Consider the following 15,485-nt stretch of genomic DNA (forward strand, 5'->3'; position numbering starts at 1 on the left):
TTTTTTCTTTCTTCACAGCTGTGTATTTCTCCTTTGAGTATATAGTCCACAATTTCTGTCCATTCATCTGTTGAAGGGCACTTAGGTTGGTTCCATGACTTGGCAATTGTGAACTGTGCTGCTATATACATAGGCATAGATATATATTTCTGTTTTAGAGTTCATATTATTTGCATCAATACTTACTAGAGGTATTGCTGGATCATAGGAATTTCCATTTTTATTTTCTTAAGACGTCTCCATGTCATTTTCCACAGGGGCTGCACTAATTTGCTTACCCACCAACAGTGGATGAGAGTTCCTTTTTCACTGTAACCTTGCCAACATTTGTTAATTCCATTCCTTTTTATATGGACTATTCTCAGCAGGAATTAGGTGGTGTCTCAAAGTCGCTTTAATTTGTATTTCCCTTATACATAATGTTGAACATCCTTTCATATGTCTGTAGGTCAACTGAATGCCTTCTTTAGAAAAATGACTATTTAAATCCTTTGCCCATTTTTAATTGGGTTGTTGGTTTCTTCTTGATTGTGTAGAACTTTGTAAATTTTGTATATTAACCCCTCAGCAAATGTGTGGTGTGGAGATTTGTATTCAATCAAATACTGAACACCTCTATTAAAGAAATGATTCTGCAGAATAAAGAAAGGTTAGGTTTCTAAAACCCTAGTTGCAAATCCCCTTTGCCTCACTCTCCAAAGGGGGTCCCTATTAGCAGTTACTTCTCTCACCTGTAAATTCTGGAAAATAACTCTGATGCTAGAAGAGGGTTCCTTCACTGAATGAAATCCATGTAAAAAGTATTTACCAAGAAAACAGTTTTCATTTCCTTAAGTTATCATATATTATTGTTTTTCTTAAAGAATCTTCTGTGGATTCAACTTTTCCTGGCAAAATGAACCATTCCCACCATATGGGGATGCACTCGATGGACCACACCATGCCACCTTCGCACTTTCACTCGACCACGTCATCCTCCCACTCCCACGGCGGGACCACGACACCCTCCCACTCCCATGGTGGGGGAGGTGGCCACATGATGATGGTGAGTGCCACAGAAGAGGCAGCCACGGCCCCCTCCCACCCATTTGGGTAATAGAAGTAGTTGGGTTTTAGGGTATTATCTTTAAAGGACAGTTACTGAGGAGGAAAAGCTCGGGTAGACTCGGGCAAGTCAAATGATTTCCCAAGATCATGTAGCAGGTTCATTATGGAGCCACACCAGAACCAAGGTTAGGAGGGTTCTTCTCTATTTCTTTCCTTCAAAATTGACCCTTTTCTGAGTTAAGTTCTGGTCTTTGGGCTCTGTGGAGGAAAGGGATAGTGGCAAAAGTTGGTGGTGGGGACAAAGAAGACAAGCTGTGGAGAGTGCCTGCGGGGATGATGGCTAAAGTGAGGAAGAAAGTCTCCTACTTCCGTGAATGTCTCTTGTCATCCACATTGACTTTTATTTATTTTTTTTAAATAATAAATTTTATTTTTATATTCCCCCATACAATTGCAAACGCCCCATTCTGACCCCAATCCCTCCCCTCCTGCCCCCCGCCCCCCAAAAAGTGTCTCTGGTTCATAGTTTTTTGTTGATTTTGATTTTCACTTTCTTATATTCATTTTCCTGGTCCCTTATTTAAGTTTTCTAGATTCCTGCTATGAGTGAGACCATCCGGTATTTTTCTTTTTCTTTTTGGCTTATTTCGCTGAACATCAATTCCAAAGAACACCTGCACCCCTGTGTTTATAGCAGCACTATTTACAATACCTAAGCTTTGGAAACAGCCCAAATGCCCAAAAATAGATGACTGGATCAAGAAGATGTGGTACATATACACCATGGAATATTACTCAGCATTCAAAAAAGATAAACACATGCAATTTGCAGCAACATGGATGGCGTTGGAAGGGATCACATTGACTTTTTTAAAAGTCCTAAGCTACTTTGCCTGAAATTTTCATTGAGAATCTTCAATCACTTCTTACTGATTGGTTTTTTTTTTGACAGCCTATGACCTTCTACTTTGGCTATAAGAATGTGGAGCTGTTGTTCTCTGGTTTGGTGATCAACACAGCTGGAGGTGAGTAAGACAACATAGAAAGACAACAGAGGTGACCTTTAAAGATGACAGTCACAAGAGTACAGTGACACAGATTATGGAGATCCACCGCCTCTTCTGCCATAATTACTAAATCAGCGAATTGATAACTTGTTTCCTGCTTCCTCTTTAGAAGGCAAGGATGCACAGTGCTTATTTTGGTCTTCATTAAACTTTCTTTAAATGACCTTTATATGTTTTAATGTTTATGAAAAATAATTCAGACACCAAATAGATATCTTTTGCAATCCATTTCCTTTCAGCCTTTTCTAGTTATTGGTCCTGGACATTAAAAAAAAAAAAAGCTATAGACAAGTTCAAATGATATGAGAAGCATTTTATACATAAATACCACAAAGTAACTATGGATTAATCCTAATATCCTTCCATTTTATAGATAGATGAAACCTAAAACAGTAAAATAATTAGTCCTAAACCACCATGTCAGAGCTAGGAGAGGAACCCAGACAGTGAAAACCACCCAATCCATGCTATTCCTTGCGCACTAAGCCATTGGGGTCTATATCTTTCCTGATTCTTGGCATACCCCATGAATCAGGGTCAGTCCTAGTTTGGGGGAAGCGAATCACCCATTTCTTTGTGTCTTAATGTTGACTTGGTGTGCCTTTAATTTAAATTGCCTAAACTTAAAAGTCAGTTGGACTACTTTTAGCTACCAGGTATATCTTTGGATTCACAAAATCAGTTTGTGGAAGACAAGAGCATTTAGTTCAGATAGTGTGCTAAATAAGCAATTTGTATACATTTACCTCATTACCAGTACGTTGGTGTCAAAGATTTACGTTTGAAATGTCTATTCAAGAAATAGAGTCAGCATTTAAAAATAAGCGTTTTGTTTCCCTCTTGCATATTTTACATTGTATATTTCAATGAAGCATGCTCATTTAATGACATTTTTAATGACATAACTTAAGAAGCCAAACACAAAGGTTATTACTGTTCAGGTGATTTTATGTATTTTAATCAGAAAATGAGTGTGTTCTTCGGTGGAGGCGATGGTTTTTACTAACACTGTTCTAGTAGCTCGATTTGTGCAAGTACAGAACAATATATGTATTTAGAAATTGAGCATAGCGCTTTTTCTATGTTGTCTTTCTAGTTTGGACAGCATGCTAGCTAGTGGTTTTGCATGTGTTTGACAGTACCATCTTTCCCTTCCCTACTTAGAAATGGCTGGAGCTTTTGTGGCAGTGTTTTTACTAGCAATGTACTATGAAGGACTCAAGATAGCTCGAGAGAGGCTGCTGCGCAAGTCACAAGTCAGCATTCGCTACAATTCTATGCCTGTCCCAGGACCAAATGGAACCATCCTTATGGAGACACACAAAACTGTCGGGTAAGAAGACTGAACAGTTTCAGATGGAAGTTCTGGAGATTTCGATTAAACAGCAAAGCAACTATTTTTAGCAACAGCCCTCTTCTTGAATTAGTGGTGTCATATGATCTTAATCAAAACTGTCTTTGGAGGCTTGGGGTTGTGGGTCAAGAGCAGATCAGTGGGCTAATAGGTATCTTTCGGCAATAGGAATGTTTGTCTGAATTATAAGTACTGATCACTTTGGAAGAAAGTAAGGAATCCATATTTTAAAATATTTTCCCAGATAATAAAAATTAAATTCAGAGGAATTCAAGTAAGGGTATAGAAGAATGGCAGGGTCCAGTTTATTTCTTTCTGGTAGAAGTTGCACTTAGTGCTAGTCCCTTTTTGTTTATAAGATCAGATTGTACAAATGTCTGTGTTCTAAGAAAACACTTGGATGACAATTGGTTTTTGCCACACATGGGCAAATAATTTTTGAGATTCAGTTTTAAGAGAAATGTAGGTCTAAAAACTAAATTGTAGCTCAAGGAATCCTGTAGACCAATAGCCTCCTTTCAAGTAAGCTCAGTATTATTTATTCTCATTGTACTAATGAGTTTATTGAGGCCCAAATGGCTTGTAACTTAACTAAGGTGATAGAACTATTAATAGTAAGTAACAGAGGAGATTTAGTAGCCAGGTCTCCTGATCCCTAATTAAGTAGCTTCTACTAACAACCCAATCCTTAATTCTGTCTCCATTTTTGCAGAATGTGAGCTTTGCAAAGATGGAAGCCCTGGAAACATTCAGGCATATCAACGTGGGAAGGTTTAGTTAGGGCTTCCCTTTCAGGATCTAAGGTGAAGGTCAGTCAGTGGGTTGCTCCTCTTTCCTCTTGTCTCCTCCCCAAAATGGTCCCTCCTGCTGACATATAACCATATCTGGCCTATGCCTAGAAACCTGACATCCCTGTTGTGTTTTATTTCCAGAGACCAGTAAACATACACGTTACACAGAAATACCCATGTGTTTTTCAGGGAAGCTTGAGTCTAGTTCAAACTGAATTGGTGGCTACAACTGTTTGCCCTCTCTGTCTGCAGAGCTGAACTCTGAACCCGAGCCTTTCTAGGGGTCCCTGATTATTGTGTCCTTATTTGCTCCCCAGGCAGCAGATGCTGAGCTTCCCCCACCTCCTGCAGACAGTGCTGCATATCATCCAGGTGGTCATCAGCTACTTCCTCATGCTCATCTTCATGACCTACAATGGCTACCTCTGCATTGCTGTGGCGGCGGGGGCTGGCACAGGCTACTTTCTCTTCAGCTGGAAGAAGGCAGTGGTAGTGGATATCACGGAGCATTGTCATTAATGTCAGACTCTATGGTGTGGCCTTATCGATTGCAGTGGGAAGCAGTTCAAGACTGGAAGACATGTTTCTTGTCTCCTTGTGTACACACATCCTCACGTACACCTACTCAACAGAGGTTTAGCGTACAGTCTCTGGCTAAAAGTGGTAACCTCTTTTACTGTTTGTTTTTTTTCTCCTAATGAACTGAGATTCCCATTTTTCTTGAGGTGAAGCCACCCATGAGAATGTCCTCTCCTACCCCATCATCTTAGATCCAAGTTATATGTTCTTGTTTAATCCAGGTAGCTTTCAAGTCAATGATTTCATCACCTACTTCCTTTTAGTCTTTTGTTTTTATTTTTTTAACAGACCATATGTGAATTTGGTGGGGTTTTCCTGGGTTAAGTGATGGAAAAGAGTTAACTTCAGCTAGGATTGATGGCAGATGAGAGAAGTTCTTGCCCAGCTAAACCCAGAACCCAACTTAACGTTAAAAAATAAGTTCCAGTCTTTGGACTCAATGAGTGGGAAGTACCTTGTGCCTTTCCCTAGGTATGATGTGTTGACTGAAATCCTTGTAGTGTGCAGGGCATGGTTTGAACTAAATACAGGACTGGAGCTTTAGAAGTGCCCATTCTTGGGTGGCTGACTCGTCAACTGTGTTCCCACTTAACATGTTGATTAGAATGGTCTTGTCAATCAAAATAATGACAATCATTTTGAGAAAATAGAAATAATAGATATTTTTAAATAAAACCATTGGCATTTTACTTTGACTTGGTACTTTGGTTTGTCACAGCTGAATGAAGCAAAACAGTTTGAATTGTTAACTCCTGTTTTTATGTGTCTGCCTCTAGACCAGTGTTTTTCAAATTTTAGCATGTATCAGAATCACCTGGAGGTTTCTTAAATACTAGTCCCTAGGCCTCAACCAACCCACAGCGCCCAAAATTGGTATTTCTAACAGGTTCCCAGGTGATGCTCCACATTTTGAGAATCTCTGCTTTACACTGAGGGCGTACACTAGTGGGCGAGCTACCTGGTATTGGGCATGGAAATTTGGGTTGCTGATTGGTCGGTGGTATATCTGGGCTTAACTCATGTACCAAATTCTGCTGGTCAACACTTAATCATTCCACAAACATTTATTCAGCTCCAGCTGTGTATATGTATGCCCAAGGGCACATGCACAAAACATTATATAGCCCAAGTGGCTTTTTCAGCATGTATGAAATCACTAGTCTTTATTTTTAAAGATCTGTGGTTCCTTAGAAGTAGCTTGAAGGTTGAGAAAGACCTTTGATCCGAGATGTAAATCTGCCAGAACGGCATAATCTCAGCCTCTCTTTGGAGAGGCTTAGGGTGTGGCTGCTGATGGCCAGGCTCTCCTCAGCTCCTAATACCCATGCCCACACCAGGCAGATCCTCATACTCTCTGAGCATCTTTGTGACTCTTGGTGGCTTAATTAGATCACAAGTGGCCACAATCTCTTGTCGAAAGAGTCACATTGGGTTTTTCTTCTGTTCGGTCATTAGGCTACACCAGTCTTGTTCCAGTCCAAACTACCTCTATATAGTGACTCCTGTGCTGGTCTGTTAAATCCTGCCCTCCTTGGTGCTAGACTCCAACTGTGCCTCAGGGCAGAGGAGGCACAACACAGCTATCCTGTTGGCCTCTGCTGTGGTTTGGAAGTTTGTGCTTTCTGTAAGTGCCAGTTAAATATTGACGAGAAAGGAATGTGTACTTCCATGGCTTTGAACCACGACGGAGTTATGAGCCTACTGGATTGAGGTTAAAATCTAAGAATCAACATTTAGAGTTTGTGCTTTTCTCTCATTCCAACCCCTTGTAGTGCCGATACTTTGCATGAGCAGAGTGAGTGACAGGTACTGACAGAGTCCAAAACTAAAATGTTAATAGCCTATTATTGTCTCTGAAGCCAAGGAATAATAAAACCATGAAAAATCAAGTAAGAATCAATGTTAAGTAGTGACTGACCCTGGTGCTCTAGAAATCTTGGCATGAGCTGCTATGAAATACCCTTTCAGGAAGAGGAGACCTCACTGGTCAGGTAACGAGAAATCAAGGCCAGTTAAGACAAAGTGTTTTGACTTTGACACAGAGAGAAACATCAGTTTGGGATAGGTCTTCAGGCATTCAAGATAGTCTCATGAAAGACTTAAATTCCAGAGATTCGTAAACTCTTGCTGACATATAACCAAGGTTGCCAATGGGAGAAGTTAGTGAAGGAAAAAAATTCTAAATTGCATCTTTCTTCGGCTCTTGGATTGTGTAGTACAGTGATCTCATTGACTTTCATTTCTGTATCCTGGTCATTCTGAATTCAGTGCCTCACTTTGTTCCTTTTGGAGCCAAATTTATCTTTTCCTCCTTTGCTGTTCACCTCTGTTGGAAACCAGTTTCCCCACTTCTCTGTCCCCTTATTCAGCTCTCCTTTCCCCTTTCAGTCTTTCAACCCATGTACCGAGTTTGTTAATTCTCCCTAACCCTCCTGATGCAGGGGACATTGTCATATAGTGGGGATGGATACCACCCAGAGTTTTAAAACTTGATGGAGACTTTTAGCAATTGTCCCCCTGGAATGTCTATAAGGCTGGGTAAAGGGCTCCCCTAGTATCATCCACAGAGTTACAGAATTTTAGGTGCTGTTTCCAGCCTATGCTGGAGGAATACTGAATCCCCATTGCCACAGACAGGGATCCTCTGTGTCCACCACGAGATTAGAGATTAAGATTTCTTCACTGCTTCTCTGGAGGAGTGTCTGGAATTCCCCTTTCAGGCTGTGGGGCACTGGTTAGGTTCTAGCCACAAGGAGCTAGAAGGGGTGGGGGCAGGGGGTACACTCTCATGTCATTTAATTTTGATCCTGCCCTCTCCTGCTGCTGCTTTCAGAAGATACATATAAAGATACAAAGTCTGCTTTTGATATAATGCCTTAATCACTGGGTCTACATTTAATGTTGACTGTTTTAGATTGTAAGCTCCTGGAGAGCAGTATTGCTGTAGTAGGATTGTATTAACAGTGTCATGAGGAAAGAACAAAATAAATATTTTGATTTTGTGATTCTATGCACATCTTTCCACCAGAGTGTTCTTAGAATAAGCTACTTTCTTTGTTGTCCACATAGAGTCTGACCATTAGCACCAGTTTTAAAGATGTCAGTCTTTTAGGAGGTACGGGCCCTTTGTTTTTTCATCTCACTCATTCTACTCTACTTACAGTGATAATCTAGCACATGCCAGATCTGCATGTCCTTTTGCACAGAAGCTGGTGTCTTCATGGCTGCAAATATCTCCAGACACCAAGGATACCTGACATTAAAAACTAACTTGTTATATAATAGTCCCCTCCCTCGGTTTATGCCATCAAGCAATAAGATGAGCCTCCGGGAACTTCACCGCCAAGCCTCATGTGCGATGGCCCTGCCTATCCCTTTGATAACACTAGAACGCTGCTGTTGCCTGCCCTTCCTACGGCCTGCAGATAGGCACCTCACCATTCAGCATCACTCCTAGTCTTGGGTTAGTGTGAGGATGGACTTTGGAGTCAAGCACCAGGGTTTCAATCCTGGCTCTACCATCTTCTAGCAGTGCGACCTTAGGCAGGTTATTTTAACCCCTAAGCCTTAGTTTTCTCATTTATAAAAAGATAATACTATCATTTTGAATTAGGAGCTATGTATGTAAAGCGCTCAGCACATGAAAGGCAATCAGGCCATACTAAATATATTTTCTGATGATGATCATTACTCCAGCTTTCAGCAAAGAGAAAGGTACAATCTTGGTTTAGTATCTCTTCACAAGCACTTGACCATCCTCCTGAGTTTGGACAATCCAGAAATGAACAGTCGTGTCCAAAAATGTGTGCATCTGCAATAAGTTGTCTATTAATGTGGCCATTTTCTCATTCTTTGCCAATAAAACAGCATGGAAATTTCCTGAGAACCATAACCTCCACCTTAACATTCAATCCCTGATATCCCACCATCCTCAGACCCAACAGTGGAAGACTATGCAAGCAGCATAGCAAGGAGTTTAGAAGCATGGGTTCAAGTCTCAACTCTAGTCCTTAATAGCTGAGCATCAGTTTAACCTTCTGTAAAATTAGGATCAACTTCTCATAGGATTAAATGAGATAATCTACATAAAGCACTTAGCACAATGTCTTACGGAGTCCTCTGTGTGGTGGGTCCTGGAGTGGGGGTGGGGAGGAGGGAGTGCAGGAGTAGTGTCTCGTGTTTCTCTGCCTGTTGGTACAGGCTGACTTGTCCTCCATATTGATTTTTGCAGGCTTCAAGATAACAAAATTTTCCTATATGAAGCCTCACTCTGGTTGTATTTTTAAGAGTGTAAAGTTAACAGAATTGAAGGTCCTAGATAAAACTAGAATAAAGATTTTATAAGAATTGTTGAAGGAAAATTCTTCTGTCCCTTACTCTGCCACATTCTTATTACCCAGATTTAAAATACCCCAAAAAGGCTGTGTAAAATCCTAAAAGGTGTCTTTTTTAAGGATCAGTGTTTCTAGAGGTTCTTTCTACCACAGATAGTAGTTGCCTATAGTTGAATTAAATGGCAATGACAGGGCATGGTTTCCTTTATTATCCCATATTATCCCCTAAGCTGTTCTGTTTCTCAGATTGACTGTGAATGGAGAACATTCTTAGTAAAAGAAGGAAAACTGAAATGATTATACTGTTTGGAACATTTCTGTTACTATTTCCCTCTACTGCCTGTCCTCCCAAAATTATACCCACAGGAATTACAAAGTGACTCAGTAAAAAGATTCTAGAAACCAACAACTTGATCAGGTCCACACAACATCACTAAGATCAGTCTCCACAGTAGAGGGGTCTTTGGTTTTGTTCACCAACATTAATAAATACCTAGAACAGTACCTGCACATAGTAGGCTTGTTGAATAAATGAGTTAAATGAAAATGGGTGATGAGGGTCTTTTAAAGTCTAGTTACCAGTTCTATTACTCTTCATTAAAGATGCTGCACACTGTTCCAAAAATATATTTATTTTTAAAAACAAAAATCAGCCAAGTTTTATAGAGTCAAATTTTCCAGAAACAAACCAAGAGTTTGGATTTCAGCTTAGGATGAAAGTTAAGCTTCAGTAATCTCATGCAGAAGTATTTCTATGCAGGAGGTAAAACAGTCTGCTTAACTGTAAGCACCCAGTTCTCTAAATCTTGTTTGTACTTCATTCTATCCATTCCAGGACTCTGGCACTCAAGGTCATCCACCTCTAAAATTCAAAACTTCCAAATTGAGATGAACGACTGTTGGGCTTGGGTTGGGGTTTGTAACCAATTCGATCATGAATCATTTGCTCCCGACTCTTGGGGTCGTTGCCAAGACCCACAGCACCTTCCCCATCGCTGCCTCCTACAACTTCCACATCTTCTTTTTGTTTCTTACGGGTCTGAAAGCATAAGAGTTTTTGGATTAAGGCAACATTCTTTCCATTAACAAATATTTGACCTATTTGAGAGCAATTCAGGAGGGAGGGGCCTGACCACCAAGTACTTGGTGCAGGAAAAAGGACAGTGTTGAGGTCTTTGGGACAATAAACCGAAATCCTAGGTTTAGATGGTTAGGGGCAGAGTGAAGGTACAGGGAAAGGGTGATAAAAGATGTAACCCCTACACTCCAGGATGTCACACTCTAACAAGGAAATAGGTAAACAGATAATTGCAACATAGAGTGACCAGGGCTATGACAGAGAAACCCAAACAGCTAAGAGACATGAGGAGGCAGGGAGTTGAGTCTGTAATGATGGATGTTCAGATCTCTAACAGCTGCAGCTGGAAAGAAATAAGAGTTAGCAGACAAGGGAAAGAGGGCAGTGTTTCAGCAAATAGAGGATAGAAAAATAAAGTGACTGGTGAAACAACCACTAAAAATTTACAGCCTGATTGACACTATGAGGTTAAAAGTAACACAAAAATAAAAGGTGTGTGCTATCTTATCAAATGGCCTGAGCTAGGGGATTTCATTTTGTATTCAGATCAAAGGTTCAGCCCTTAAATGACAGGTGAATATAGAATTCACAAAGTCTACTTCTCAGTTCAATTATTTTTAGAGACACTAACACTTACCTCATAACTATATTACCTGGCTGTAAAGATATTAGATGATAATAACTTTCTCTATGACAGTGTACAGATGTTTTATCTAGAGTTTCTTACTAGAAGAATGGCTCAACTAACCACTGGAGTCGCTGCCATTCTTTTTTTTAAATTTTTTTATTTATACAAGAGCTGGAGTACAGGCTAGAGGCACAGGAGGGTGAGAGGATTCACCAGAGACAGAGCAGGGAGCAGAACAGGCAGGCAGACCGAAAGCACTGCTGAGGGGAGCAGCAGGCGAGACAGGAGCAGTCTGCCGAGCCATGTGGGTAACTCCCCGGCCGGCCAGGAATTGAACTGGCATTGCAGAGGCTGCAGACAGCTCCACAGCACTGCGGCAACCTGCTGTACCACCGGGGAGGCCCTCTTTACCATTTACTATTGAATTGTCAGCACTTACATGTCAATGTCAAAGTAGTACAGTGAATTCAATAAAGTGTTTTTTTTTTTTTAAGATTTATTTACTTATGCATACAAGAACTGGGGTACAGGCCAGAGGTGGGTAGGGGGTGGTGAGAGGATTCAGTAGAGATAGAGTGGGGAACAGAACAGGCAGAATGACCAAAGTACACTGCTGAGGGGAGCAGCAGGCGAGTCAGGAGACGTCTGCAGCGCCATGTGGGTTGCTCCCTGGCTGGCCGGGAATCGAACTCATGCTGTAGTGGCTGCGGATAGCTCCATAGGTTGTGTCTTAACCCTTGCGAGGCCCCAGTAAAGTGTTAACTCATGTTTGTGTGCACATGCATGCAATGGCCTTCCAAAGTTACTCTCTGATATATACTACCAATAAGTAACATGAGAAAGTTGTACCCAAATAACTTGGTGAAAACAAGTTCTTAAAGGCAAATAATACTATAATTTTATAAATGAGAAACTCTCAAAGTATCCAAATAGATCCCACTGTGAACAACTGCTGATTGTTTCAGAATCTAGAGTCTTCATAATGTAATTGAACCAATTTCAGTAATAAAATGGAATACCAGTTCTCTACTGCTCTCATTGTTCAGGGAAAGACTGCCTTTCCTCTCCCAAGTTGCTCTAAAACGGGTCAAACCCACTGGATAACTGCCTTTAGCAGAAAGACTAACTCAATAATGAGTTGATTTTGCAGTGTCAAAATTCAGTATGCTAGTGCTTTGAGACTCATTACAACTGAAATTTAAACCATACTTGAAGTCATCCTTAATAAGATATTATCAATGAGTTTTTGAAAAGCAAAAATTATAATGCCTTAGAGAAAATTAAAGTCTCCTAGGGTGAGGAAGAGTGGGGGAAATGTAAGTTACTTGTCTTAACAAGAAGCATCTGCAAAACAAGCCACCATGTTCATGGACAGGTAATGTCCTCTGCCATAGAGTACAAAATATCTATTGGGCTAGCAAATGAAAACAGACTGGTATTGCACACCTCCTATAGGCCTGGAACTGCAGGAACAGATGCAGGAGCATATGGCCCAGTGTGAGAAAACAGAAAAACAGACAACTGTAACAGTGATCAGCCCAAGGAGAGTTGAACCTAACGCAGTGGGAGACAGGTCGTCAAGGAAAACTTCTGGACGAAGCCAAGTTGAAAGGAGAGTAGAAGTTAATCTGCTAAAGAAAGGAAAAAGGCATTCCAGGCATGGGGGACATAGTGTACAGAGAAGCTCAGATTAAAGGTAAAGAAAACTCAGCAGTGGAAGATAAAGTGGAATGATAAGCAAGGACCAGGTTATAAAGGGATGTTTATGCCATTCTAAGGAATTTGGACTTTATTCTGAAGGTCACTGAAGAATTTAAGGTTTATTAATATACCTCTAATACTGTGGACTATGCTAAAAATACATATATTTAGCTCCTACTATGTACTAGTTGCTGGTGAAGAACTCAAAGGTAAAGAAGACACAAAATTTCTATAATCAGGCTCCTAAAGTAAGAGGTTTCACAATATAGAAATCATTGTAAATTATAGTAAATGCTATGAGATAAAGTGCTTTGAGAAACCAAAATGAGATGGAAGCAGCAAGGAGAGGAGTGAGACCCTAACTTAGGGCAGTAAGAGGCCCTGCAGACCAAGGAAGTGACCTATGAACTGAGACATGAAGAAAAGGGGGAAACTCTAGGTAGGGAAATAACAAACAGCATGGAGGAAAGTAGGTGCATTTGGGGTACAGAGGGCAAGGAAAAGAGAGGCCAGAACACACAAAATCTTGTAAGCTACAATAAGGAGTTCAGATTTTACTCTAAGTGCAGGAAACCACTGAAATGCTTTAAACAGGGCATGGATGGCATGATCTCAAAATTTTTCCAGATCATTGTAGACACCTGATGATGAACAGTGGATTAAAGAGACAAAAATGGAAAGAAAAAGAACACTTAGGAGCTACTGAAATTATACAAAGAGATGACAGTTAGTGTTAGACTAGGGTTGTAACAGTGGAGATGAAGTGGTATGGGTAGATTGTGGAAATATTCTGGAGGTAGAATCAAAGGGTTTAGGGTGAAGGAGAAGAACTCAAGAATGACTTCTAGGTTTCTGGATTAAACAACTGCATTGATACTGAGATGGGGAACACTAGGGTGGAACTGGCTTGAGGAAATTTTTTGTACTGATATGTGTAATAGGCTGAATAATGAGCCCCAAAGCTACCAGGCCATAATCTCTAGAACCTATAAATGTAGCTTTATGTGGGAAAAGGCTCTTTGCAGGTATGACAAAATTAAGGATCCTGCGATGGGGTCATTATTGTGGATTATCTGGGGTCATCACATGTATTTGTATAAGAGGAGGGAGCAGATTTCACAGACAGAAAAGAAGACAATCTGATCAGAGAGGCAGATATTAGAGGGATGCAGCTCCCAAAAACTGGAGAGGCAAGGAAGAGATTCTCCCTAGAACCACGGAAAGGAGAATGGTCTGTTAACACCTTGATCTTGGACCAGTGAGATTAATTTCTGGTCTAAGAACTGTGAAAGAATAAATTTCTACGATATTAGACCACCAAGTTTGTGGTAATTTGTTATAACAGTCAAAAGAAGCTAATAGTGGGTTAAGTCTGAGATACCTATAGAGCAGCTAAATAGAGATTTCAAATACGCTGTTTTGTATACAAAGATTCTGGAGATCAAAAGTTAGAGTTAGTATTTAAAATATTCCTAAGGGTTTGAAAGCTTACCTCCAGATCCTTTCGAATGCTCTCGAACTCCTCAATATCATCAAGCTTCAGCTCCAGGCGTGTTGGTTTCCGTCGCAGCATACTGAAATCACCCCTAAAGGCTAGATCCAGTGAACTACTAGCTGTTAAAAGTGATAGAGGGTGAAAAAATAGAGGACAAATCTCAGCCACAAATATAAGGTCAATTTGTAAGTATGCACGTTAAAATGAATGGTGATTCAAAAGACTCATCTGGATTCACATACAGTGCGTATGATTATCACACTGCATGATGGAGAGCTACAACTCTATAATCCAAAAAAACTTATTCTTCAAGACCTTAAAGTAGCTAGCTGCCTATAAAAGAATTCTAAGCAACAATCATTTTAATTTCATGCTCCAGTCACAAAGAAATATTCTACAAGAGGATAAAATTAAAATAACTGAACTAAAATATCTTAATTCAGTTAAGTTACTGGGAGAGTATGGATGCACTTAACTTTGATCAACTCTATAAGAGAATTGTGAGATTTACAATCACTCCCAAATGATAAAATCAGTACAAAATCTCATGAAAACTCCCTCTAACTCACCAATTCACAGGGTTCTCAGGCTTGTAAGTCTTTCCTGAATGGACAGATCATTCACTAAGCACTTCTTCTGCACCACCTACAGGGTCAAAGGGCACAATACCGTCTGTGGGGAAAACAAGTAAACAGAAAACTTCAATATAGTGTAGTAAGAACTCTGATGAGGGCCCTCCCTGGTGGCACAAGCAGTTAAACACCACACTGTGAAGCTGTCCATCCCTGGCCGGCCAGGGAGCTACCCACATGGTGCAGCCAGAGGACCTCTCCGCTGCTCCCCACAGCAGTCAATCTGCCTGTTCTGCTCCCCACTGTCTCTGGTGAGTCCTCTCAGTATCCCCCTCTGGCCTGTACCCCGGTTCTTTTATGCACAAAATCTTTTTAAAAAAAAAAAGAAAGAACTCTGATGAATCCAGCCTGGGTTGAGTGTGGGAGGGCAGGGACATGGAAGATTTCCTGGGGTGGTATTTTAATTGATTTGTGAAGCACCAGCTCACAGGTTCTTGAGAGCACTCCAGAATCTTACCCAAGACAATGCCTATGTAAACAAAAACCTTCATTCTGAGAAGAAAATAGAACCTCCAACTCGGTTTATAATCTGTTGAGGGCAGGGCCTCCCTGGTGGTGCAAGGGGTCAAGCACCTCACTATGAAGCAATCCGAAGCCTCTGCAGCAAGAGTTTAATCCCTGGCCGGCCAAAGAGCAAACCACATGGTGCAGCAGACATCTCCTGTCGCGCCCGCTGCTCCCCTCAGCAGTGTGTTTCACTCAGTCTGCCTGTTCTGTTCCCCAGTCTATCTTGGGTAAATCACCTCACCCCCTGCAGCTCTGGCCTGTACCCCAGCTCT

The 15,485-nt window shown here is 40.8% G+C and overlaps 2 protein-coding genes across 2 annotated transcripts; one reads left to right on the top strand and one right to left on the bottom strand.

Moving 5' to 3' along the window:
• Positions 1-895: 895 nt before the first annotated feature.
• On the top strand, positions 896-4,778 carry SLC31A1 (solute carrier family 31 member 1; the record flags this gene model as incomplete). Its single annotated transcript, XM_084236975.1, has 4 exons — positions 896-1,045; positions 2,000-2,072; positions 3,279-3,447; positions 4,577-4,778. 4 exons carry the CDS (start codon positions 896-898, stop codon positions 4,776-4,778), a joined length of 594 nt encoding a protein of 197 aa, XP_084093101.1.
• A 5,256-nt stretch (positions 4,779-10,034) lies between these two features.
• On the bottom strand, positions 10,035-14,152 carry CDC26 (cell division cycle 26; the record flags this gene model as incomplete). The annotated part of the gene is made up of 2 exons (XM_084238166.1): positions 10,035-10,211; positions 14,072-14,152. 2 exons carry the CDS (start codon positions 14,150-14,152, stop codon positions 10,035-10,037), a joined length of 258 nt encoding a protein of 85 aa, XP_084094292.1.
• Positions 14,153-15,485: the final 1,333 nt, after the last annotated feature.

The sequence above is a fragment of the Talpa europaea genome (assembly GCF_964194135.1).
Source record: "Talpa europaea genome assembly, chromosome: 7".
In the NCBI taxonomy this organism is placed as follows: domain Eukaryota; kingdom Metazoa; phylum Chordata; class Mammalia; order Eulipotyphla; family Talpidae; genus Talpa; species Talpa europaea.